Source organism: Sinohyriopsis cumingii, chromosome 11 (assembly GCF_028554795.1).
Source record: "Sinohyriopsis cumingii isolate HCF-2022 chromosome 11, ASM2855479v2, whole genome shotgun sequence".
In the NCBI taxonomy this organism is placed as follows: Eukaryota; Metazoa; Mollusca; class Bivalvia; order Unionida; family Unionidae; genus Sinohyriopsis; species Sinohyriopsis cumingii.
The window spans coordinates 88,431,497-88,453,749 of record NC_142971.1 but is presented as its reverse complement, the minus strand read 5'-3'; the positions used below and the strand labels follow the sequence as shown (position 1 = coordinate 88,453,749).

Here is a 22,253-nt window from a genome sequence, read left to right as displayed (position 1 = left end):
CATGTCTGCGTCATGATGCTCCAGTGCTAGACATCACTATAAACTGCCACATTGCAGACATCAGTAATATGACTGAAAAGAGCTACAAGTCATAATCACACACACATTTTACAACAATGGTAATTTGCTAAAAGTCTGTGTCTCTAATATGTTGAAATAAACTTAGATTTACAGCAATTATTCAGTCCTCATAAGCAATACAGTAAAAGTATTCATAATTTTTTTAATTGAGGAACTTAGAGCAAGTGAGGCTTGACAAATAAATTGAAACTGGAGCCTGAATCTAGTATAGCTTGAGATGGGACTGTTTCACATGTGACTGTCATATATGCCCACAAGTTGGGTCCAACTGCAAACAGCACAGATCCAGATCTCTGCCATCATATAATGTGCTGGCAATTCTGGGTCTATGCAGTTTGTTAGGAGTAAACAGTTGGACAAATAACATAGACCCAGATTTACTGCTACTTTATGTGATGGCAGATCAGGCTCAGTGTTGTTTGTTCTTGGGCTTAACGTATACACAAGTACACATGGTACATTAGGATTAAGGTAATTATGATCTGAGAGTACAGTGCTCCCTCTTTATAACGTATTATATGTAAGATATACTAGTATTCCACATTAAAAGTGAGGGATCCTTATTCTTGGGGATGTTCCAACAAGACTGTCCATACCTTGCACCAAAACAAAAGATAGACTTTGTAATGGATTATGAAATCACCTTATGATTGGTTCTAATTGGCCACTTTTATATTAGGAGTTTTAATTAGCCAAGAACCAAACAAATGAGTAAAATAGTTAACATAGTAATGATAAAACAAAATTCAAACAATTTAATGGGTTCAAACTAGTGTTATAAGAGGGGTTGTGTTATACTAAGGGACTTTATTGTGAGGGGCCACTGTAATCAGATCCATCTTAATCTTTAGCTTTTATCTTTCATTGTGTAATACTACATATCTATATTTTTATTTCGAAGGGTTTACCTTCTGAACAGCTTTTCCAGTAAAATATACTTTGGACCCAAGGTAGGCACTTTTAATGTGGAGTAGTCACCCTTAGATGCAACTGAGAATTTTGCATTGTTTACCATTCAGTAATTGCTAACTTGTATTATATTTTTCCAAAAAAGTGCCTACCCTGGGTAGCATGAATGTTTTAATGGAATGGTCCTCAAGTGATCTGCAATTCGTTATCTTTACATTTGCAGAACCTACGTTGTAATTGATACTGTATAGCCATTATTGTTTTGATATGCCATAAAGACACACACATAAATACAGGTATATCTTGCCATATTACTTACTATATAACAAATAATCAACTTGGAACAGCATAGAATCAGATCAACACTTATGTATTACTCTGGCAGATCAAGGTCTTTATATTTGTGCTGCTAACAATTTCTTGTGAATAGTTTGTGTATTAAGTGATGGTTGGTTTGGGTCTATGCTTTTTACTGTTTGATGCTTATTTTCTATGGATACACATAATATTTTACTTTAGCTCGTAAGGGCAACAAACATGGTTGTGTCATCGTTGAGATTTATGAAGACTTACAGAGCAAACTTGCTGGAACCCGATGTTTTCCATTTATATCCAGAGAAAAGTGATACCCTGCAGTTCAGGAAATTTGTGAGGTTAGTCCTAATCCATCTGTACATGTCCTTCAAGGTAAGATGTGGCGTTTTTTGGCTTAAGGAAATATATGCATTGTTTAAATGCACAGATTTTTTCTGTGTTAAACATGAGTTAAACTTAGATAATAGGTCAACCAATTTTACCATGACTAATGATTTTTAAGTATGTATACTTAAGAATTTTGTGTCAAGTTTTATTACCCAGTGCAGTCTTCATACACTTTGGGATCTTACAGTTAAATAATTGTGACAAAATTTAATGGGTGCTAGATTTGGTATTTTATACAGAATACTCAGTATCTAGTGCTACAAAGCATATGTTAACTCATATTTTTAAATAACCTTTATATATTTCAATTATCCTAGGCATAATGCCTTACAGAGAGATACCATTTATAACTGAGATTATGCACACATTATGTTTTAAGTGTAATTCATTATATTTGCATCATGTAATTTTAAGTTGCATAGTCAATAACATGACATGTTTCTGCTATATAGGAATTTTTTTGTTCTTAATTGCTCAGGTTGCTGCCCAGATCTGTTTCATTTTATGGTGCATACTGGTACAAAGCTTTTCCCTTGGACATGAGCCAGTATCCCAGACTATTCAACAGCACAAGGATACCTAGGTAAAGAATTAAAACAAAACAAAAACATTCCATGTATCACACTTGCTTTAATTAAGAACATAAATGGAAATGACATAACAGATAGCAATCAAAATGAAATCAATATATCTAACAGTCAGGTTTATCCATTTCTTTGTACAAGTTGGTTTCAGTTTGATCAATGAGGTTAGACCTATACGTACATGTACATAGTCCCTTTTGTTCCTTATTGTATCTAGGGCATGAACAAGAGTACACAAGAGCTTCTGCCTAGTAATAAGTCTCCAGCTGTATTCCTGGTGATCACTGATTGCCCTCTAATCCTTTTGTCCTCTGGGCTCCATTTAAGCTTGGGTGTAGAAGTGACCCTGGCTCTTACAAATTGTAATATTTTCAAGAAATCAGATTTAGATACACAAGATGGAAGAAAAATATGCAGCCATTTTATAGTCTCTTTGATCGTAAGCAATATTTTGTATAATATAAAAGTCAGATCACGTATTGATACATTGATAAATAATGAAATACTGGCTGAAAGCATTCGTGATAGTTTTTGCCATCAACTCTGACAACAGATAGTTTGCAGAATCTTATAGGTTCTATGGTATATGATACACAATTGTATAGGCTGTTCTATGGTATAACAATATAATGTGCAATTGTATAGGCTGTTCTTTGGTATAACAGTATGATGCACAATTGTATAGGTTGTTCTGTGGTATAACAGTATGATGCACAGTTTTATAGGCTGTTCTGTGATATAACAGTATGATTCATAATTGTATAGGCTGTTCTGTGGTATAACAGTATGATGCACAATTGTATACTCTGTTCTATGGTATAACAGTATGATGCACAATTGTATAGGCTGTTCTGTCATATAACATCATGATGCAGAATTGTATATAATGTTCTGTGTACTTAAAGTATGATCCAAAATTGTACAAATTGGGCAAAATTGATGCATATATATGCACATGGTCTTAGTACACGTATTAATACAAAACATATGGGACCCCGGGTCAGAATTAAAAAATAATTTCGCTTTCCTTTCAGAAAAGATATAGTTTACATTTCTGGGGAAAACTTAGTCACCCACACTGACTGGTAATATGACCCCTGCATTGTCAAGATCATGGATTAAAAGTTTTAGTTTTTGGGGGGGGAGGGGGTCTGCTTTGTATCATAAAAGCTGTGTGTTTGAAAGGGATAAATAAACCAGGGTACATTTCATGTATCACAGTCAAGTTTTGTCTTCAAGGTCACTGTCACAGAAAAATTGGTAAACCATTTTTCTTTCCATTTTCACTAATGCCTATTGGGATAGTGCAGTGAATCTTGGTTACATTCCATGTCTGCTCTGTCTTAAAGGCCATAGATTATATTTTTGTGACCTCACCATGGAAAGCAAGAGAGAAAACTTCACTGAATTTGCTTTTTTTATGTTGCAGGCATGAAAAAGATCAGTTGTTTACAGATGTGACAGCAAAGCATTTGCTGGTTTTGAGGAATGGACATTTCTACATATTTGACGTTCTAGACAGGGATGGTTTGTATCTTTCTTTTATAGCATCACTCTATTAGACAAAACTTTGGCACTGTTTGAATAATGACAAAAATCTAAGCAACACTACAATAAGACTATGGAGTTTGTATTGAGGCTTACAAAAATCCATTATAACCATCCTGCTTGCTACAAAATGAAGATAGGATATAAATTTATTTTACTGTCAATCTTCATTTTCACATTTTGCATTTTTTAAATATTTTATACTGTTAATGGTTTTAAGGGGCAGTTAAAGTAAAACACTTTGTCAAGGACTCTGCTCAACATATAGTTCATGCAAAAGATAAAATTTGTTCAGATTGGTAAGAAACCCATGACGTGCTCTACATTCTCTGTTACTAAGATTAGCTTGTGTTTCTGATAAAGAGGCACTTTCCATGTTTAGCTCCTCTCAACTTTTGAACTTGAAAGGTCAGTCCAATAATATATACAGTAGAACCTGTCTTGTAAGACCACCTCTTTTGCCAAAAAATTATGGTCTCTCAAGACAGGTGGTCTCTCATAACAGGTCACAGTGCTATATAATGAACAAATTTGTGCATTGAAAATGTGGTCTCTCAAGACAGGTGGTCTCACATAGCAGTGGTCTTTCAAGACAGGTTTTTACTGCATAGGGACTTGAACTGAATTTAATCTTGAGAGCAGATGATTAGTCAAAGTGGTTACTACCTTAATGATCTCATTTGAAAGCTCAGTTTTGCACTACAAAAAATACAGAATCATTCCATCGTAGGTAATTACTTAAATAATTTTCCCCATATATTTTTTATAAAAAATATTTTATTCAATTAATATGCATTGCTTATGGTGATATAAAAACAAACATGATTATCAATATCTTGCAAATTATTTTCATCACTTTGATCATGATTAATCAGGTATTACCTGAACCCTACAATTAGTCTGTATTCTCAGTCCACTGACTAAAGTTGAATCAAGGAGTTGTAAACTGATTGGGCATTTTTAGGACTGCACATATATCTTCAAAGTGAAGTTCATTCAGATCTTAATAAAGCGAGTATACAAAAGAGTCAATCATGATAATAAAAACATTTGACAAAAACAATGCAATGCTCTATAAGTGTCTTCAGAATAAAGTATACTTTAGTAATCATTTTGAGATAAAATTATAGACAGTAATAGACTACAATCCAGATTTAATCATTGCAGTATAAAATTATCTATAATTAAATTTTGGGTAAATTTTATGGACTGATTTGCTTGCAAAAGTTCATGGAAAATTCTGGGATCTGTTGCAGGCAGTATAGTTGCCCCAAATGTGATAATGTCTCACATCAGCTATATTTTGGAGGACAAGCGACCACCACCAGAGTATCCAATAGCTGTCCTGTGCACTGGAAACAGAGATAAATGGGCTTCCAACAGGATTCAGCTGGCAAATGCAGGTAGGACCAAGAAACTCTTCATCTCCTCTGTACTTTTGTACAGGTAGTGATGAATGAAAACATCTCCTAAAATATTGTCTGTCATAGAATTTTATTCTTACATAGTTTGATTATTCTCCACTGATTTAGTTAGTGGACAGATTTTTTTGCAGGAAATATTGAAAATTAATGACCTGAATATACAACAAGTAGTCATTAAGTTAACATACACCCATTGTTGGGATACTGCAGGGTTGTGGAAATGACCCATTTAGAGGCTACAATCACTTTTTACAAAAAACTTCCAATCAAAGAAACATTGTTTCCACTTAACTAGTATGCTTCAAAGACAAGTTGTCCCCAACTAGAGTCAAACTTCAGACAGCTAGGATCAGACAGTTTAGACTCTATTTGTTTTTAAATCATGTACATTTAACATTTCATTTTTGCCAGCAAATTAACCATTACGAAACTCAGGACTCTGCCATGTCTACCTAAGAAGACAATTATGAAAGAAAAACACCATTTTAAAATTAATTAATTTGAGTAGGAGCATAATAAATGTTGGGGACAGAAAGAAAGAGAGGGAAGGCATGTGTAAGAAATGAAATTGGTTCATAGAATGTATTTTTAAGGAAAACTTGTACTTATTGCTTGGAATAAAAATGAATTACTTATATGGTACAATATCGGTAGCACACGACAGGAATCAAAGTACAGTTTAGGTGTCATTCTTTTTCTGCATCGATTCGGGTGGTGCAGTTAACCCTGTCCAGTTTGCTTCCTCCTTTTGGTACCAAGGTCATGTTGAAGGCATTTCTTATAAGAGATTCTCACCACTAAAACTCCCCTTCTAAATGTTTTTCATGTCCATTGTGGAGGAGCTCAATGACATCTTTATTTATTTATTTATATTAAAGATAGAACTGATAAAAAAATAATGTTACAGCTGTGAAAACTATTGTCTATTACATCACTCTTTCTGCATGTGATTGTGATAGAGTCTAGTAATAATGTATATTCATCATAATCAAGATTCCTTATTTAAAACATGGAGTGACATTTATTTATAGACCGAATGTGAAACTTTTTATTGTTATACTTGTTGAAAAATACTAATGCTCTGATTTCATTGCAAGTTATGATAAAATTTTCACTCATCCTTGAGCTGACCTTTTAGTGACAATTCATCAATTTTATGTTCACCATGAACTATGGAACTTGCATCTTTATAACGAATCCTATGTATGCAACTAAGCTTTTCTTGTACCTAGTACACCTTTTGCTTCGTCCATGTGCTATCATTGATCAGATTTATGAATGAGCATGATAAACTATTGATTAATGTTAGATACTTTAATTATGTTTCATGTACTTACAGTGTTCTCAGTGCTCGATTAGTCAATCAATTGCTTTAGTACATGACCATGACTACTAGCTCTTAAGCAGGTAGGATTTGCATGCGTTTGAACTTTTGTTTGCCTTGATTTGATACTAAAGACTAATATGATTATACAACAATGCAACAAACACTTACACAAGCTGGAGATTATAACACAGTATCTAATTGGGTTCTCACAAAACAAACACTCATGGGCATCACTTTCACAGTTGGATCGATGCTTTTCGCATTTGATAAGGCGTATTGCAATCATGATGATTAAACTGAAACCAAAAGATAAAATGTAACTAAGAATTTCACTCGACTAAAAATATTTATTTCATATTTATTTCTTGAAGTGTTGCCACTTGTAGACATTACTATTATTTCAAGTGATCAAAATTTTGTGGAATATTGTTATCATGTTTTGGTTATATGTGTCCCTACACACCTTGAATAAGCCCCTTGCAGCTCCATATGCTGGTATTGGACACTGCAGAATCATACTAACTCCTCAAGTCTCTTTGGAGGTGTTTTATGTTGACAAATTCATGGCATCAGTCACTTTCTGCTCTATATGCAGGTATTGGACACTGCACAATCATACTAACTCCTCAAGTCTCTTTGGAGGTGTTTTATGTTGACAGATTCATGGCATCAGTCACTTTCTGCTCTATATGCAGGTATTGGACACTGCACAATCATACTAACTCCTCAAGTCTCTTTGGAGGTGTTTTATGTTGACAGATTCAGGGCATCAGTTACTTTCTGCTCCATATGCAGGTATTGGACACTTCACAATCATACTAACTCCTCAAGAGGGGCCCCGAGTGGTCTAAAGCGCTCTCCATCACGGATCACTGCCACCTCATCGCTGTCTGCATAGGTTCGAGTCTCGAGCTCGGACAATGTGGATATGTGAGAAAGCTTGCCGGTAGCTTCTCGTGGGTCAGTGGTACTTTCCGGGGGTTTCCCGGGTTCTTCCTCCACCATTAATACTGGCCGCCATGTATAGCCTGTCTTGTGCTGAAAAATGGTGTTAAACCCTAAAACAACAACAGCTAACTCTTCAAGTCTCTTTGGAGGTGTTTTATGTTGACAAATTTATGGCATCAGTCACTTTCTGCTCCATATGCATGCATTGGACACTGCACAATCATACTCACTCATCAAGTCACTTTGGAGGTGTTTTATGTTGACAAATTTATGGCATCAGTCACTTTCTGCTCCATATGCAAGTATTGGACACTGTACAATCATGCTAACTCCTCAAGTCTCTTTGGAGGTGTTTTATGTTGACAAATTCATGGCATCAGTCACTTTCAGCTCCATATGCATGTATTGGACACTGCACAATCATACTAACTCATCAAGTCTCTTTGGAGGTATTTTATGTTGACAAATTCATGGCATCAGTCACTTTCTGCTCCATATGCAGGTATTGGACACTCCTCAAGTCTCTTTGGAGGTGTTTTATGTTGACAAATTTATGGCATCAGTCACTTTCTGCTCCATATGCTGGTATTGGACACTGCACAATCATACTAACTCCTCAAGTCTCTTTGGAGGTGTTTTATGTTGACAAATTTATGGCATCTGTCACTTTCTGCTCTATATGCAGGTATTGGACACTCTACACCACCAGTCTAATTCCACAAGCTTTTTATGTGTTTCATATCAACAGATTCAGAGCTTGACTGGTACAGTTTACTTTGACCAGGTGTGTTATGATCAGTTCTGCTTTAAACTTGTGTTGTGAATTTTCATCTGTGCAATATTTGCTTGCTGTTTCTTGTCATTATATTTGTATTTGTACCTTTCTTGTTTTGGTATTATTAATATGACTGTTGTAAAATACATTCTTGGAGGAGTTTCACAGCCCAGCTGTAAACCTTTGTACAGAGGCCTGTTGTGCTCATATAGTTACCACTGAAACATTCACTGATGGAATGAACTGAAAAACTGAACATTCAGCAGTAGCAGCAGACCATCCCTCAAGGCAATATACATGTTAATTGGATCTGGTTTTTGTTGGGTTTAAATTGTTGCATATGTAATTGCTTAAGCATAGTTTATACATGGTAATTGGTGACACCCTCACTACGATCCCACATAAAATAGCCTACAGTTGAGCTATGTATAAATACTGCACTGATCAACCAATTAAAAGAATTTCCATGGTCACTTGCAGTGTCTTTACTCAACAGTTCTCAGTTATGAAAAGCAAGAGTGACTGCATGTTATATATTTATATTAACCGCCGCCATCCATACTTACAGTGTTCAGTGAACATGGGAGGGTTTTGTTGCTGCATCTTGATTTCACAAAAAAAATGGCTTTCATTTCATTCCATTCTGTTTTATTCATCCAGTAATAAAATGGCAAGTACTATATAGCATCTTCAAGCTAAAACCATTGAGTGATGTCCACACTGTTTCCCAACTTACATTTGACAGCTCAGTCATCACTGTGCTCTTTCAGTTTCCACTAAAGAAACTGTACTCATTGGTTATCCATAACATTCTGCCAGCGATTTGCACAGCCCAGTTATGACCTCTTGTACAACACTGTTGTGCCCATTCAGTAATCACTGAATCACTAACTGAAAGAATGAACAAAAAATACATCAATAGCAGCATCCTGGCCCTTATGCCAGTTAATACATGTTTATAAATGAAAAGATAACTGGATCTGGTTGTTGTTGTGCATAAATAGCATACAAAGAATTTTGTATCAAGAAAATTACACACTATGCATGCATTCTTATTAAAAATTGCATGATGTTGATTCAAATTTCTGGGCACTAACTGGTGTTTTCATTGATGATTGTGATCATGATTTTATTCACGTTCAGCAAACAGAGCTTTTTATAAAATATATTTTCTTAAGAAAAAGTGAGATCCACACATGCCTTCATGTTGTAAACAGGTCCCCAAGTAATCTTTATTGCAATAGGGAGGGATCAGTGTATCTAATAATATATAGGATGCATGGTTTTGTGCAAACATGGTTTGCTTGAGATTTTATTGTTTGTACAGGGTTTATGTGACTAGCATCAGTGTTCTGTGTTTACTTGTATATAGTTTGGAAATGACTACATGTAAAAATGAAGAAAAAGAACACAAAATGCAGTGCTTAGCTACACTATATGTAATGTAGCCCAAGAAGTAAAAAGGTTGATTGGAAATTCTTATATATAATTAAATAAAATAAATGAGGCAAAAGTTAAGGCATTCAGGGTTCAAGTTACCATAGCACACAATTTTCAAGTGTAGATTCTCCCTCGTTTGTGCTATCCATTTCATTATTTACTGTATACACATATGAAGATATACAAAAATTGTGGCTTTCCTGCAAAGTACAGTTTGGACACAGGGTAGAGTTTTGGAGTTCCTAATGCCATTTTCTTTGGCAGAGTGAAATGTGATATGTATCTGATTTAAACATAAGGAAAGAGTCTGCACTGAGTGTCTGTTTCTGGCTGCTCAGAGTGGTGCACTACCTAGGAACAATCAGTATGGGAAGTGTGCAAGCTAACTGGTAACAATGTTCCTTTCAGAGGCAGTTTTCTTCAGAAAAGATCATTTTGTGTGACCAGGCAGGTATCTAGACAATAAATGATTTTCTTTTTATTCATTGTCAGTTATTTATATGTAAGGTGTTTATTTTTATGTTAGAAAAATAAACCTGTGGTCATTAAACTGGGGAAAAAACTGGGAAAACAGTTTTCAGTGTTGTATGGGCCTCTAAGTTTGTAGATTTTGGAGTAAGAAATTTGATCATAACACATGTACAGTCTTATAAATTAAAAAATAATCAGTAAAAAAATGGACAAAAAATATAAGGACTGGGCAGTAATGTGAAATCTAAATATAATATGCTCTTGGCCTGTTTTACTAATACTAGCTCACACAAACTAAGTATCAGGAAATTTTAAAATGTTAATATAATCAAGAAGTCTAATGTAACTATTTTATCAAGCTGTGGCTAAGGCTTACCCATCCATTCTTTTGAGTTTTATATCAGTACAATTTTTTTATACTTCTTAGGTGTGATGAATGAAAAGACACTAAAGTTGATAGACAATGCTGTCTTTGCACTTATTCTTGATGACCATGCTCCAACAGACCCCAATGAAATCACGCGGACATTCCTTCATGGAGATGGTGTTAGCAGGTAATGGATCTATAAAGAATACTTTTAACACTGCCTGTAAAATCATATGTTAATTATTACTTGGGATGAAGTGATTCTCCAATGCATCAATACATTGATTACTTTGCCATTTGATTTAAACATCAATAAAATAAGTGGAGAATTGATACAACACTGTTTTTGTCTTACCTTTAATATACAATTGTTTTGTATTTGCAGGAAGAACTGTATTAGACAGTCATTGTTAGTCATCTGAACTCAATCCCAGATTCATTCTAGAAAGATGTTAGAGTCAACAGAAACTTGCATTATTGTTTTATATTTTTAAGATAATACCATAATGCTTTCCAGATGATTCATATCATCAAGTTGATATTTGTATCAATATGTATTATATTGTAAGTCATGTATCAAGATGTACATCATTATATTGTGCAAGCATATTATTTAACCACTAGTTGTTCCTTCCAATCTTTCATATAATACTACCTGATATGGCAATACAATAAAAAGTCACTTACTCGGATGCTGATTATCCAGACTCCTACCATGTCCCCCAACTTTAAAATTAAATCCCATATGATAAAGAATCCAAGTTTGGAATGACCAGTATTGTTTGGGATGAAATTGTTATCACCTGATGGCTTCCGATGGTCTGAATTGTACATTATTTTAATATGACATCATGGTGGTGGGGAGGCATTGGATTTTATTATCTCTGGAATTTATTGCACACCACATAGAGGGACAGAAATGATGCATATCATGTTCTAGATTGAAACTACTATTTTGACAAATTAAGTGCCTTTAACAAATTCGTAATGAGTTTAAATGAATCAAAAGCATGCTTCTTATTGTTAATGATTGATTGAGAGTGAGTAAATTCTTACATGATGAGAAAATGATTTAATTTGTTTCAAAACAATTAACCACCTTTTATATCAGTACTATTAAGATGCAATAAATACCCTTCTCCTTTGTTCAGGGAGCTACTTGTTCCATTTCAAGAAGACTTTTTTCTATAAAGCCACAATACATTTTATCATGCTTTCATTGTAAGAAATACTACTTGCTGATATAAATACTGGTCACAGTAACTTATTTCATGCTCCTGCATATAAAAATAGGTCTCAGTAACTTTGTAATGCTCAATTAATTTTACTGTATCTTCACTATCAAATGCACAGGAAATTGTAAATATCAGCAATAATTAACTCTAGAAGTGAGAGCTATTCCATTTAAACAGACATTATACCCAAGGAAGGCACTTTTCAAAAATATATGCTTGGGTACAGAGGCAGGGTACCATATTTATCCAATGATGGGCCATTGCTTGATGATAAGCCTGCCCCCACCCCCATTTATAACAAACATTTTGCAAAATTTACCTGGGATAACTTTGTCTGATAATAAGCCAACCCATACCTTTTGAACAAAAAAGTTGGAAATTTAAATTTAAAATTAACCTTCGGTTATATAATAATAAATAATACTGTAATCCTCTCCGCAAATTTCGTTGTCAGTGATGAAAATTGTTTAGTTAACTATATGCTTCAGTCTTTCTGTGCCATACTTAACTGCAAAATAATGTTTCATCTTTAAACATATTTTTTTTTCTTCTTGCAGATGGTTTGATAAATCATTTCAGCTAATACTGACAAAAGATGGTAGAGCAGCTGTAAATTTTGAACATGCCTGGGGGGATGGAGTTGCAGTTCTGCGATACTTTAATGAAGTTTGGAAGGAGACCACAACAAAACCTTTTGTTCATCTTAACACCCCTAATGCCAAAGTGGACTCTTCTGCCCATGTGCAGCATCTTGGTAAGTTTTCTGTATAACTATAATAATAATAATAATAATAATAATAATAATAATAATAATAATTGAAATATATATAAAGAATATTTAAGTTAGGAATTAAATGTCAGTGAGTTATGACATTTGTTTTAAAATAGTTGCAATACTTTTTGGCTTACCCTGCCAAAGTAGAAGAGAATTTTTGTTTTGAACCCAACATAGGCATCTGCACATATAAAATCATATTCATATGAATCTCGACCATTCTTTATTCTACTGCCTGATGCATCTCTTTGGAGTGGATTTTGTAGCACCTACCCAATGGCGAGGGTGCTAAGGATGCTAACTTTACATACATTTACATTAGTTGTGTATTTTTGGTTAAGTTTTGCATTTTCCTCAGGTTTTTTGCACAAAGGATATATATTTTATTAGCCTGGGTTACAGTCCGGTAAATTTTCTAAAAGTTTTAGATATTGTCGATGTTGGCACAATCTCAGTAGGGTGCCATTTATTATAATCTGTATTTGATGGACTGTCAGTGTGGAATTTAAGAAAAAATACATGGGCAAAACAAATATGTATCAATGACTGTACCTAGGTTAATATTTTATAATGGGAATCATGAAACTTGGTATGGGGATGTGTTTTGATGAGTACCTCAGTCTCATCATCAAAGTATTTGGGTTTAATGGGTTTTTTCAGTCTATTTTTCGAGCACTGTTCATGTTAAAATCATCAAATGAGATGATTGTATGCATTTCTATTCACAGTATTCAAATGAAATGATTGTATGCACCTCTATTCACAGTAGTCAAATGAGATGATTGTATGTATCTATATTCACAGTAGTCAAATGAGATGATTGTATGCAGCTCTATACACAGTATTTAAAATTGCAATTCTGCACAGTAATGTCCTCATCAGCAAATACTTAAAAAGAATTTTCTTTGTGCTCACCAGATTTCATGTTAGATCCAATCTTGCGAGAAAACATCAAGATAGCAAAGTCTGACTTTGATAGACATGTGAAGTCCATAGGCTTGGACCACCTGGAATACCAGACGTTCAACAAGAGTTACATAAAAAAACAGAAGCTAAGTCCAGATTCAGTACTTCAGCTGGCAATACAGGTACTATATCAAAACTGGCAGTATAGAGTCCTTACACAGATGATACAAAATTTCATTTTATAAATAAAATGTATTAATGATATAGGGGTCCTTAAACAGACGATTCAAAATTTCATTTTGGGGGCGCTCACCAGTTAATATGTACTTTTGAGAGAGTGACGTATGTAAGGTGAAGTAGTTTGCATTTAAAACACGCACAGTGGAGAGAATGTTGGCATACCTCTATGCTACATTAATGTAATATGGATGATATTTCTTTGGATATTGTACTTTTGGAAATTGTACATGATTTAAACACACTCCTAACTAAAATGACTACTCCCTTGTGCTAAAAAATCAGCCTGAATTAGGCTAAAGTACACTATCCATAGCAGCTATTCAAATAGGGAAAATGAATTTTGCCAGACTAGACAATACCAGCTTCTGAAAGTGCAATGAATGAATTACCAAATTTATAAAATGTAAAAAAAAAGTTATTGGCTCTTTTTTATACAATTTACCTCTGAAGTTCAGAAGTGAAAATGACCAAGTGGAGCTAGCACTTTTTTGAAAGGTACACATCTGGAGTAAGGCCAAGCTGTATACTTTATAACCCATATTACACCCATCAATCATACACCAAAATAAAGGCAATTAAAGGTTCTTTGAATTATACCTAAGATATACAAGGTCTTTTTTAAATAGACAGAATAACCAGTGAGGAAAGCCGGGGTAATTCTTTTTCTTTAAAATCCTAACCCTATGCAAAATACGAAACTGTAGAGCACCACCTTTATCTTAACATTTATCAATGATATAGGGGTCTTTACACAGATGATTTAAAATTTCATTTGATCATAAAAGTATAAAAGTATAAATGATAATAGTGGTCCTTACAATGATGATACACAATTTCATTTTATCGTTAACTGTATCAGTGACATAGGGGTCCTTGTACAGATTAAACAAAATTTCATTGGGTATCAAAATTATCAAGCTAGCTTCGTAGGGATGCTCCTCCAGTATGATGCATATTTTCACTTTGTCTCAAAATGTATCATCCTGGCATTAAAGAGACTCAGTACTTGTAATACATACTTTCACATTTCAAAGGCTTTTTAAATCACATCATGAATATTTTATGATGAGATTCAACATGAAAATGATTCCCTAATTTTGAAATTATTTGGTAAATTTTCAGCTGGCTTACACTCGACAGTATGGAAAAACAGTAGCTACATATGAATCTTGTAGTACAGCTGCCTTCAAGCATGGTAGAACAGAGACAATACGCTCAGCTACTATGGCAACCAAAGCAGCCTGTGACCTGTTTCTAAATCCTAAAAAGAATCCAACAGTTGCAGATCTACGTGCAGCTATGTTGGAGTGTTCAAACATTCATTCACAACTTACTAAAGAGGCAGCCATGGGTAAATGAAACTTCCAACATTGTCATGTTTGTAATGCTTCCACAATGCTATTACTGCTACTACTACTACTACTACTACTACTGCTGATAATAATAATAATAATAATAATAATACTGTATGTACTCACTTATAAGTAAGTCAAACTGCAAACAACAAAGATCCTTATCTGCCATATCATAATGCACCTGCAGATCAGGGTCTTTTTTATTCTACTGATAAAACCCTTGAAAACTACACAGAACCTGACACAGCTGGGTCTGTACAGTTTGCAGTTGGACTCGTCTTATAAGCAAGTATATACAGTGATTACAATGAGTCTATTACAATGAAACGTTCTCATTTGCAGTCACCAGTACTTTAGCTGTTATTATCATTTCCTAGAATTCACCTCATGCTTATTATTACAATATTTTGGGACATTGTTCATCTTATCTTTCAAAACATAATGAATGCCTGTAAAAGAATGTGGCTAGAACTCTTTGGATGAAAAATATCCCACATCCACTGAAACTTTATTGAAAAATTGGAATAGTTACCATTTAACGATGGAGTAAAACTACAGTGAATTATTACAAAGTTGAAAACAACTTGGCACCATACTGCCTGAATACTTTTACTACAGTCTTAATTTTTCATAGTTGAATCATGCATTTTCCTGCTAAAAATCAACTAAGTATCCCAAAACATGAGACTAAAATATTTAAAATGTGTTTTACTTACAGTGATGTATCAGTATGGAATAACATACCTAGTGATATAAAATTTTATACTACTGTTGCTGCTTATAAATAGAAATGTAAAACAGTCCAAAATAGAATTATATATTTTGTTTAGAATCTGCTGTAATTTATTGTTTGTCATTTATAATATTTATCTTGTGTCATTCATTTGAATGCATCATGACCCTGTGTGGGATTAATCCTTTTACTGGACAGACTGTTGAGAATAAATAAAATTTATTATTATTATTATTATTGTTATTATTATTATTATTATTATTATTATTATCTTTATTATTATGCAGATTCTGTTATTAGCATGACAATAATGAAGACTTTCATGTGTACAAATCAATAAATTACCTTAATTAACTGAAATAATTGGATCCTCCAATTTTTGTGGGCCGAAAAACCCAAGTTTAAACATCAGCTAAGGAATGTTGTATATGTACTAAAAGCCTGGTGATTGAGTCATGAACCATCTGGCTATGAAACTGGTTTGATTACCTTGATTATTGTATGGGTTAACTGAAGGTGTTGTTGATAGACAAAAAACATCTGTCACTCGACAGCTCATGAGTAAGCAGTTCCCAAAAACAAAGCAAGTGGTGAGTTTGTTAAACGTATTGATAAAGGAAGAACAACCTTTCATCTTAAGCCAGTTGGCAGAATGAATGAACAAATCACTCTTTATTCTGTGAAATCAATGGTCATCAGTGTTTCATCAAGCCTACATGTGATTGCAGGCTTTTTTTATTTGTACTACAAAAAAGCATGCAAAGGGAGATGAAACTGTTGTGTATATCAAAGTGGAAAAATTTTGTGTTCCATAATTGAAAATATTTTGTGTTCCATAAATTGAAACCTTTATCAAATGTTGCTAATTAATTACTTATGATTGGCTATAACTTTGTCTTTATTTTGTTATTTAATAATGAAAGATCACTTAAAAAAGAAACACTCAAGGTCTTGTAGTCCACTTTTATTCAGTGGTAGATTTCTTCTTGTTAATCTCGTTCTGAACATGGTTCAGTCTTCACACCTTTAAATTGCAGCAGACACAATTATATTCTGTATTTTCCAATTAAATTCCTGAACCAGTCTAAGTGATCGGGCTCATTTAAATATTTAGAGGAGTCATCCCCTTATATGGACAATCCTGATAATCATAGTACTTTTTTGGACAAAATGTTTAGTAAATTATTTTTTTGTATAGCATACTAATTATCTGGATGTAATTATTTTTATTGTGTGGATGTGTAGGTCAGTGATGGTACTTCCAATTATTTGTCATGAATGGTCTTATTTTTAGGTCGATTCTTGTGTTACATAATACTTACAAAGACTGTCCGTTATTTTTCTTCATTTTAAAGTTTTTATTTGGAGAGAGTTAAAAATACAGTAAGAACAGATGCACACATTGACAAAGGAAGTGATGACAGTGACATTTTAACCACAGAATTGTCTTGCCAAGTCTCTGTGAAGTAAATGTTGGATAAATTCTCAATTCCATTCCTAATATCAATTTGCAGTTAATATTTACAAATTATTTATATGAAGATCAATCGTGAAGAATGGACTTGTGTACATATGCTTTTTGTTGCAGGTCAGGGATTTGACAGACACTTGTTTGCACTAAAGTATTTAGCACAGAACAAAGGATCTTTGCCCGACTTCTTTAAAGACCCAAGCTATGCTAAACTCAACCATATAATCCTCTCTACTTCAACACTTTCAAGCCCTGCTGTTGTTATTGGAGGATTTGGAGCAGTCACACCAGATGGATATGGAGTTGGTAGGTTTTGTTATTTATAGCACAGTTTTGTTGCTAATGAAATGTTGATAATACATAATGGCTATTCCAGCAGCAAAGTTATGGGGGTGGGGTACTTCTGTAATAAACCCATCACCAGTAAAATATAAAATGAGACTACCACACAATGTGTTCCAATTAGAAAGAAACATATGAGTACTCCAATCCACCCCTCTGCCTTCTAGAACTACAAAACTATCAACTTAAACACAATGTCATTTTTCTCATGCCTCATTTATACATGCCAACAATCATGCTTTTGGCTTAATAATTCACAAATTACATTTACTGTTAAATTGTAAATAGATTGCACTTTCTTGCTACTTTAAAAAATAAAAATAAAGCAATAAAAAGTTGTTTTATCAATTTTATTATCATCTCTTAATTCCACTCATAAATTTGAGAATATTCTTAAAAAGGTGACATTTGCGTAAGAATTGCATAAGAGTATGCTTTCCTTATAACAAATGTCTATGACCCATTTCCAAGAAAATACACAGGTTTATTCAAAGTGAACTTTGCCTAACAGACTCATTTTATTGATAAGCTAGTTAGTCAGTGAGCCAGTCTTTATTTTTATAAATGATAAGTGAAACACTTTACAGTGTGAGTTGTGTTTGTTATATGACCTCTTATGATGTCTAGTTTGTCCTGAATGAAAATGGTTATGCTCAAACATCTTGTAAATCACAAGTCCTGAATGTACATTTATGTCAGCATGAAATGAAAATTGTGCCAGTCTGACATCCAATCACAAGTCCTGAATGTACATTTATATCAGCATGGGGTTTCATGATCAGACTTCTTATGTCTACTTCATCCTAAATGAAAATTGTGCCAGTCTGATATCCAGTATGGACACCATGGCAGCCTTTTGAAAATCTTCTTGTTGCTTCTCCCATAGCAGCATGTATTTTTTACCCAAAGACTGGTCGGCCCCAAATGAAATAAAAACTTCTGTTCTTATGTTCATGTGGCAGTCTTGAAAATCTTCTTGACCACTACTTCTCCAACATGGAAAGCCATATTGACATTGGGTTTTCACCAGAAGACTTTTCATGATGTCTTGTTGGTCCTGAATGAAAATAATGCTGATTTTCATCAAAAGTCTTTTTATTGTGTCAAGTTGCTTCTCAATTAAATTTCTGCTGATCTTAGATCAAATTATGGCAGCCTCAGCTGTTAATTTGAAAATCTTTTAGCTCAAAAACATTAGAGATGGTTTGACTGCTCAGCTATCAAAAAGAAGATATGTACTTATATTGAATTCTGGAAATTCTTTTTGGGCAGTAGAACATCAATTCCATCCAGGGATTCTTTGTTTTCTTTATATAAACAACCACAACAACCACAGTACATCAGTGAATTTTATCATTTCAAAGCAATTATTCCGAGGATTTGCACATAGGACAACCATATCAAGTGAAAGATACTTAACTAATTTGAAAATTAGAAAAGTTACAAAGTATAAATCTTCAATCATCCCTCTTTGGCAAAAAATTCTCTATCAGAAATGCATTTTACCTTCATTCATTTTCTTTCAAATTTATGCTATTTCTGTTTATCAGTATCTTCCATATTATTTGATACACATCCCTGTATTCAGTCTTTTTTTTATGTGGAATGAATAATTAAGGAGAGTTTGCACATGTGCTTGGCAAGTACAGTATGAAGTACATCAATAAATACACAGAAAAGATACAACCATGCCAACTGATATGCTGCTATAAAACTAGAGTTATAATAAAATTGTCATGAATAAGAACCCTGTCAATTACTCAATAAAAACTCCTTTCCTTATGATTATGATATGTTGCAATATTTGACACTGCAGTTGATGTTTTGAGTGAAATTTCTTATGTAATGTGATTGCTTATTATGATATTGTACAACTGTTCCTGGTTTTTCATCAATAACAACAGCACCACACCCTTCTACTTTTTTGTTCCTTATCATCAGGAAGTGGTTGTACAGGTCTTGTAGGTCTGTTTCAGTTTGGGAGTAAATGCTTGAGGTAAATTGTTATTCCTATCAGGCCCCCAAATCACTCATTCATTCTGATGTTACACATGTAATAAGTGCATGTAGAACAGTATTGTAGTAAACGTAGGACTATCATTTTATATTATATATTTTTGGCCTATGTTGGTTCCCTAAAGGATGCTTCAGTGTACAAGCAGTATTAGCAGATGTTACTCTGGCAGCAGTATACAAGCAGTACAAGAGATGTTATGCCAGCTGCATTATACAAGCAGTACTAGGGATGTTACTCCAGCTGCAGTATACAAGCAGTACTAGAGGATGCTATTCCAGCTGCAGTATGTAAGCAGTACTAGAGTATGTTATTCAGGTGCAGTGTACAAGCAGTACTAGAGATGCTGCCCCAGCTGCAGTGTACAAGCAGTACTAGAGTATGTTATACCAGCTGCGGTGTACAAGAAGTACTAGATTGTTGTTGTTGTTGGGTTTAACACCATTTTTCAGCACACAATAGGTATGCATGGTGGCTAGTATCACTGGTGGAGGAAGAACCTGGGAAAACCCCGGGAAGAACCACTGACCCAGAGAAGCTACTGGCAAGCTTTCTCACATAATCACATTGACCGAATCCTAGACTCGAACCCACGCAGACAGAGGTGAGATGGCAGTGATCCATAACGGAGAGCGCTTTCGGCCATTCGGGGTCCCAGCAGTACTAGAGGATGCTATTCCAGCTGCAGTATGCAAGCAGTACTAGAGTATGTTATTCAGGTAAATTGTACAAGCAGTACAAGAGGATGCTACTCCAGCTGCAGAATACAAGCAGTACTAGACGATGTTATCCCAGCTGCAGTGAACAAGCAGTACTAGAGGATGCTACTCCAGCTGCAGTATACAAGCAGTACTAGATGATGTTATCCCAGCTGCAGTGTACAAGCAGTACTAGATGATGTTATCCCAGCTGCAGTATACAGGCAGCACTAGAGGATGTTATCCCAGCTGCAGTATACAAGCAGTACTAGAGGATGTTTTCACAGCTGCAGTGTACAAGCAGCACTAGAGGATGTTTTCACAGTTGCAGTGTACAAGCAGTACAAGGGGATGCTACACCAGCTGCAATATAGAAGCAGTACTAGAGGATGTTATCCCAGCCGCAGTGTACAAGCAGTACTAGAGGATGTTACTCCAGCTGCAGTATACAAGCAGTACTAGAGGATGCTACACCAGCTGCAATATACAAGCAGTACTAGAGGATGTTATCCCAGCTGCAGTGTACAAGCAGTAGTAGAGGATGTTATCCCAGCTGCAGTGTACAAGCAGTACTAGAGGATGTTACTCCAGCTGCAGTATACAAGCAGTACTAGAGGATGTTATTCCAGCTGCAGTATACAAGCAGTACTAGAGGATGTTGCTCCAGCTGCAATATACAAGCAGTACTAGAGGATGTTATTCCAGCTGCAGTATACAAGCAGTACTAGAGGATGTTGCTCCAGCTGCAATATACAAGCAGTACTAGAGGATGTTTTCCCAGCTGCAGTACACAAGCAGTACAAGAGGATGTTACTCCAGCTGCAGTATACAAGCAGTACTAGAGGATGTTACTCCAGCTGCAATGTACAAGCAGTACTAGAGGATGTTACTCCAGCTGCAGTGTACAAGCAGTACTAGAGGATGTTACTCCAGCTGCAGTATACAAGCAATAATGGAGGATGTTACTCCAGCTGCAGTATACAAGAAATACTGGAGGATGTTACCCTAGCTGCAGTATACAAGCAATACTAGAGGATGTTACCCAGCTGCAGTGTACAAGCAATGATAGAGGATGTTACTCCAGCTGTAGAATACAAGCAGTACTAGAGGATGTTACCCAGCTGTAGTGTACAAGCAGTACTAAAGGATGTTACCCAGCAGTAGTATACGAGCAATAAGAGATGATGTTACTCCAGTTGCAGTATGCAAAGAATACTAGAGGATGTTATCCCAGCTGCAGTATACAAGCAGTACTAGAGGATATTATCCCAGCTGCAGTATATAAGCAGCACTGAGGATGCTGTTCCAGCTGCATTATCCAAGCAGTACGTGTGTGTGTATGATTTGGATTTTTACCGTAGCTTTAACAATTTTTCAGTTATTGCTATGATTTCTCACATTGTCCTGACACCATGCCAACCAGTCCTAACACTAGCCTCTTAATGCTGAGCACCAAGCAAAGCAGCTGTACCATTTTTATAAGTCTTTGGCATGACTTGGCTGGGTTTTGAACGTGCAACGTGCCACATGTGAGGCAGATGACCTAACCACTAGACCACTGGAGTGGTCTACTAGCAGTGCTAGAAGATGTTACTCCAGCTGCAGTATACAAACAGTACTAGAGATGTTATGCCAGTTGCAGTGTACAAGCAATACTAGAGGATGCTATTCCAGCTGCAGTGTACAAGCAATACTAGAGTTAGCCTGCTTTACCATGAAAACGTATTCATTCTATAGGAAAAATCGAAGCTTAAGATCTCGGGAAATATCATAAAATGCATATTGAACAAAGAATATTTTAAGGTTAAATAAATTACTTCAGAAAGAAATTAATTCAGTTGCCTGAAAATTTGAACAGAATTTCTTTCTAATACGTGTGGGGTATCTTGCGATTTTAAAGGTAATTGC

General features: G+C 34.9%; 1 protein-coding gene across 1 annotated transcript in view; it reads left to right on the top strand.

Annotated features, from left to right (window-relative positions):
- The window catches only part of LOC149788936 (carnitine O-palmitoyltransferase 2, mitochondrial-like), a 49,103-nt gene that overhangs the window by 19,332 nt on the left and 7,518 nt on the right, over positions 1 to 22,253 (top strand). The window contains exons 6-14 of the mRNA XM_089975082.1: positions 1,510 to 1,643; positions 2,171 to 2,275; positions 3,706 to 3,803; positions 5,081 to 5,227; positions 10,637 to 10,763; positions 12,369 to 12,565; positions 13,505 to 13,674; positions 14,855 to 15,083; positions 17,409 to 17,597. Of these exons, the coding sequence (XP_089831208.1) occupies positions 1,510 to 1,643; positions 2,171 to 2,275; positions 3,706 to 3,803; positions 5,081 to 5,227; positions 10,637 to 10,763; positions 12,369 to 12,565; positions 13,505 to 13,674; positions 14,855 to 15,083; positions 17,409 to 17,597 (1,396 nt within the window). The remainder of the gene's footprint in view (positions 1 to 1,509; positions 1,644 to 2,170; positions 2,276 to 3,705; positions 3,804 to 5,080; positions 5,228 to 10,636; positions 10,764 to 12,368; positions 12,566 to 13,504; positions 13,675 to 14,854; positions 15,084 to 17,408; positions 17,598 to 22,253) is intronic.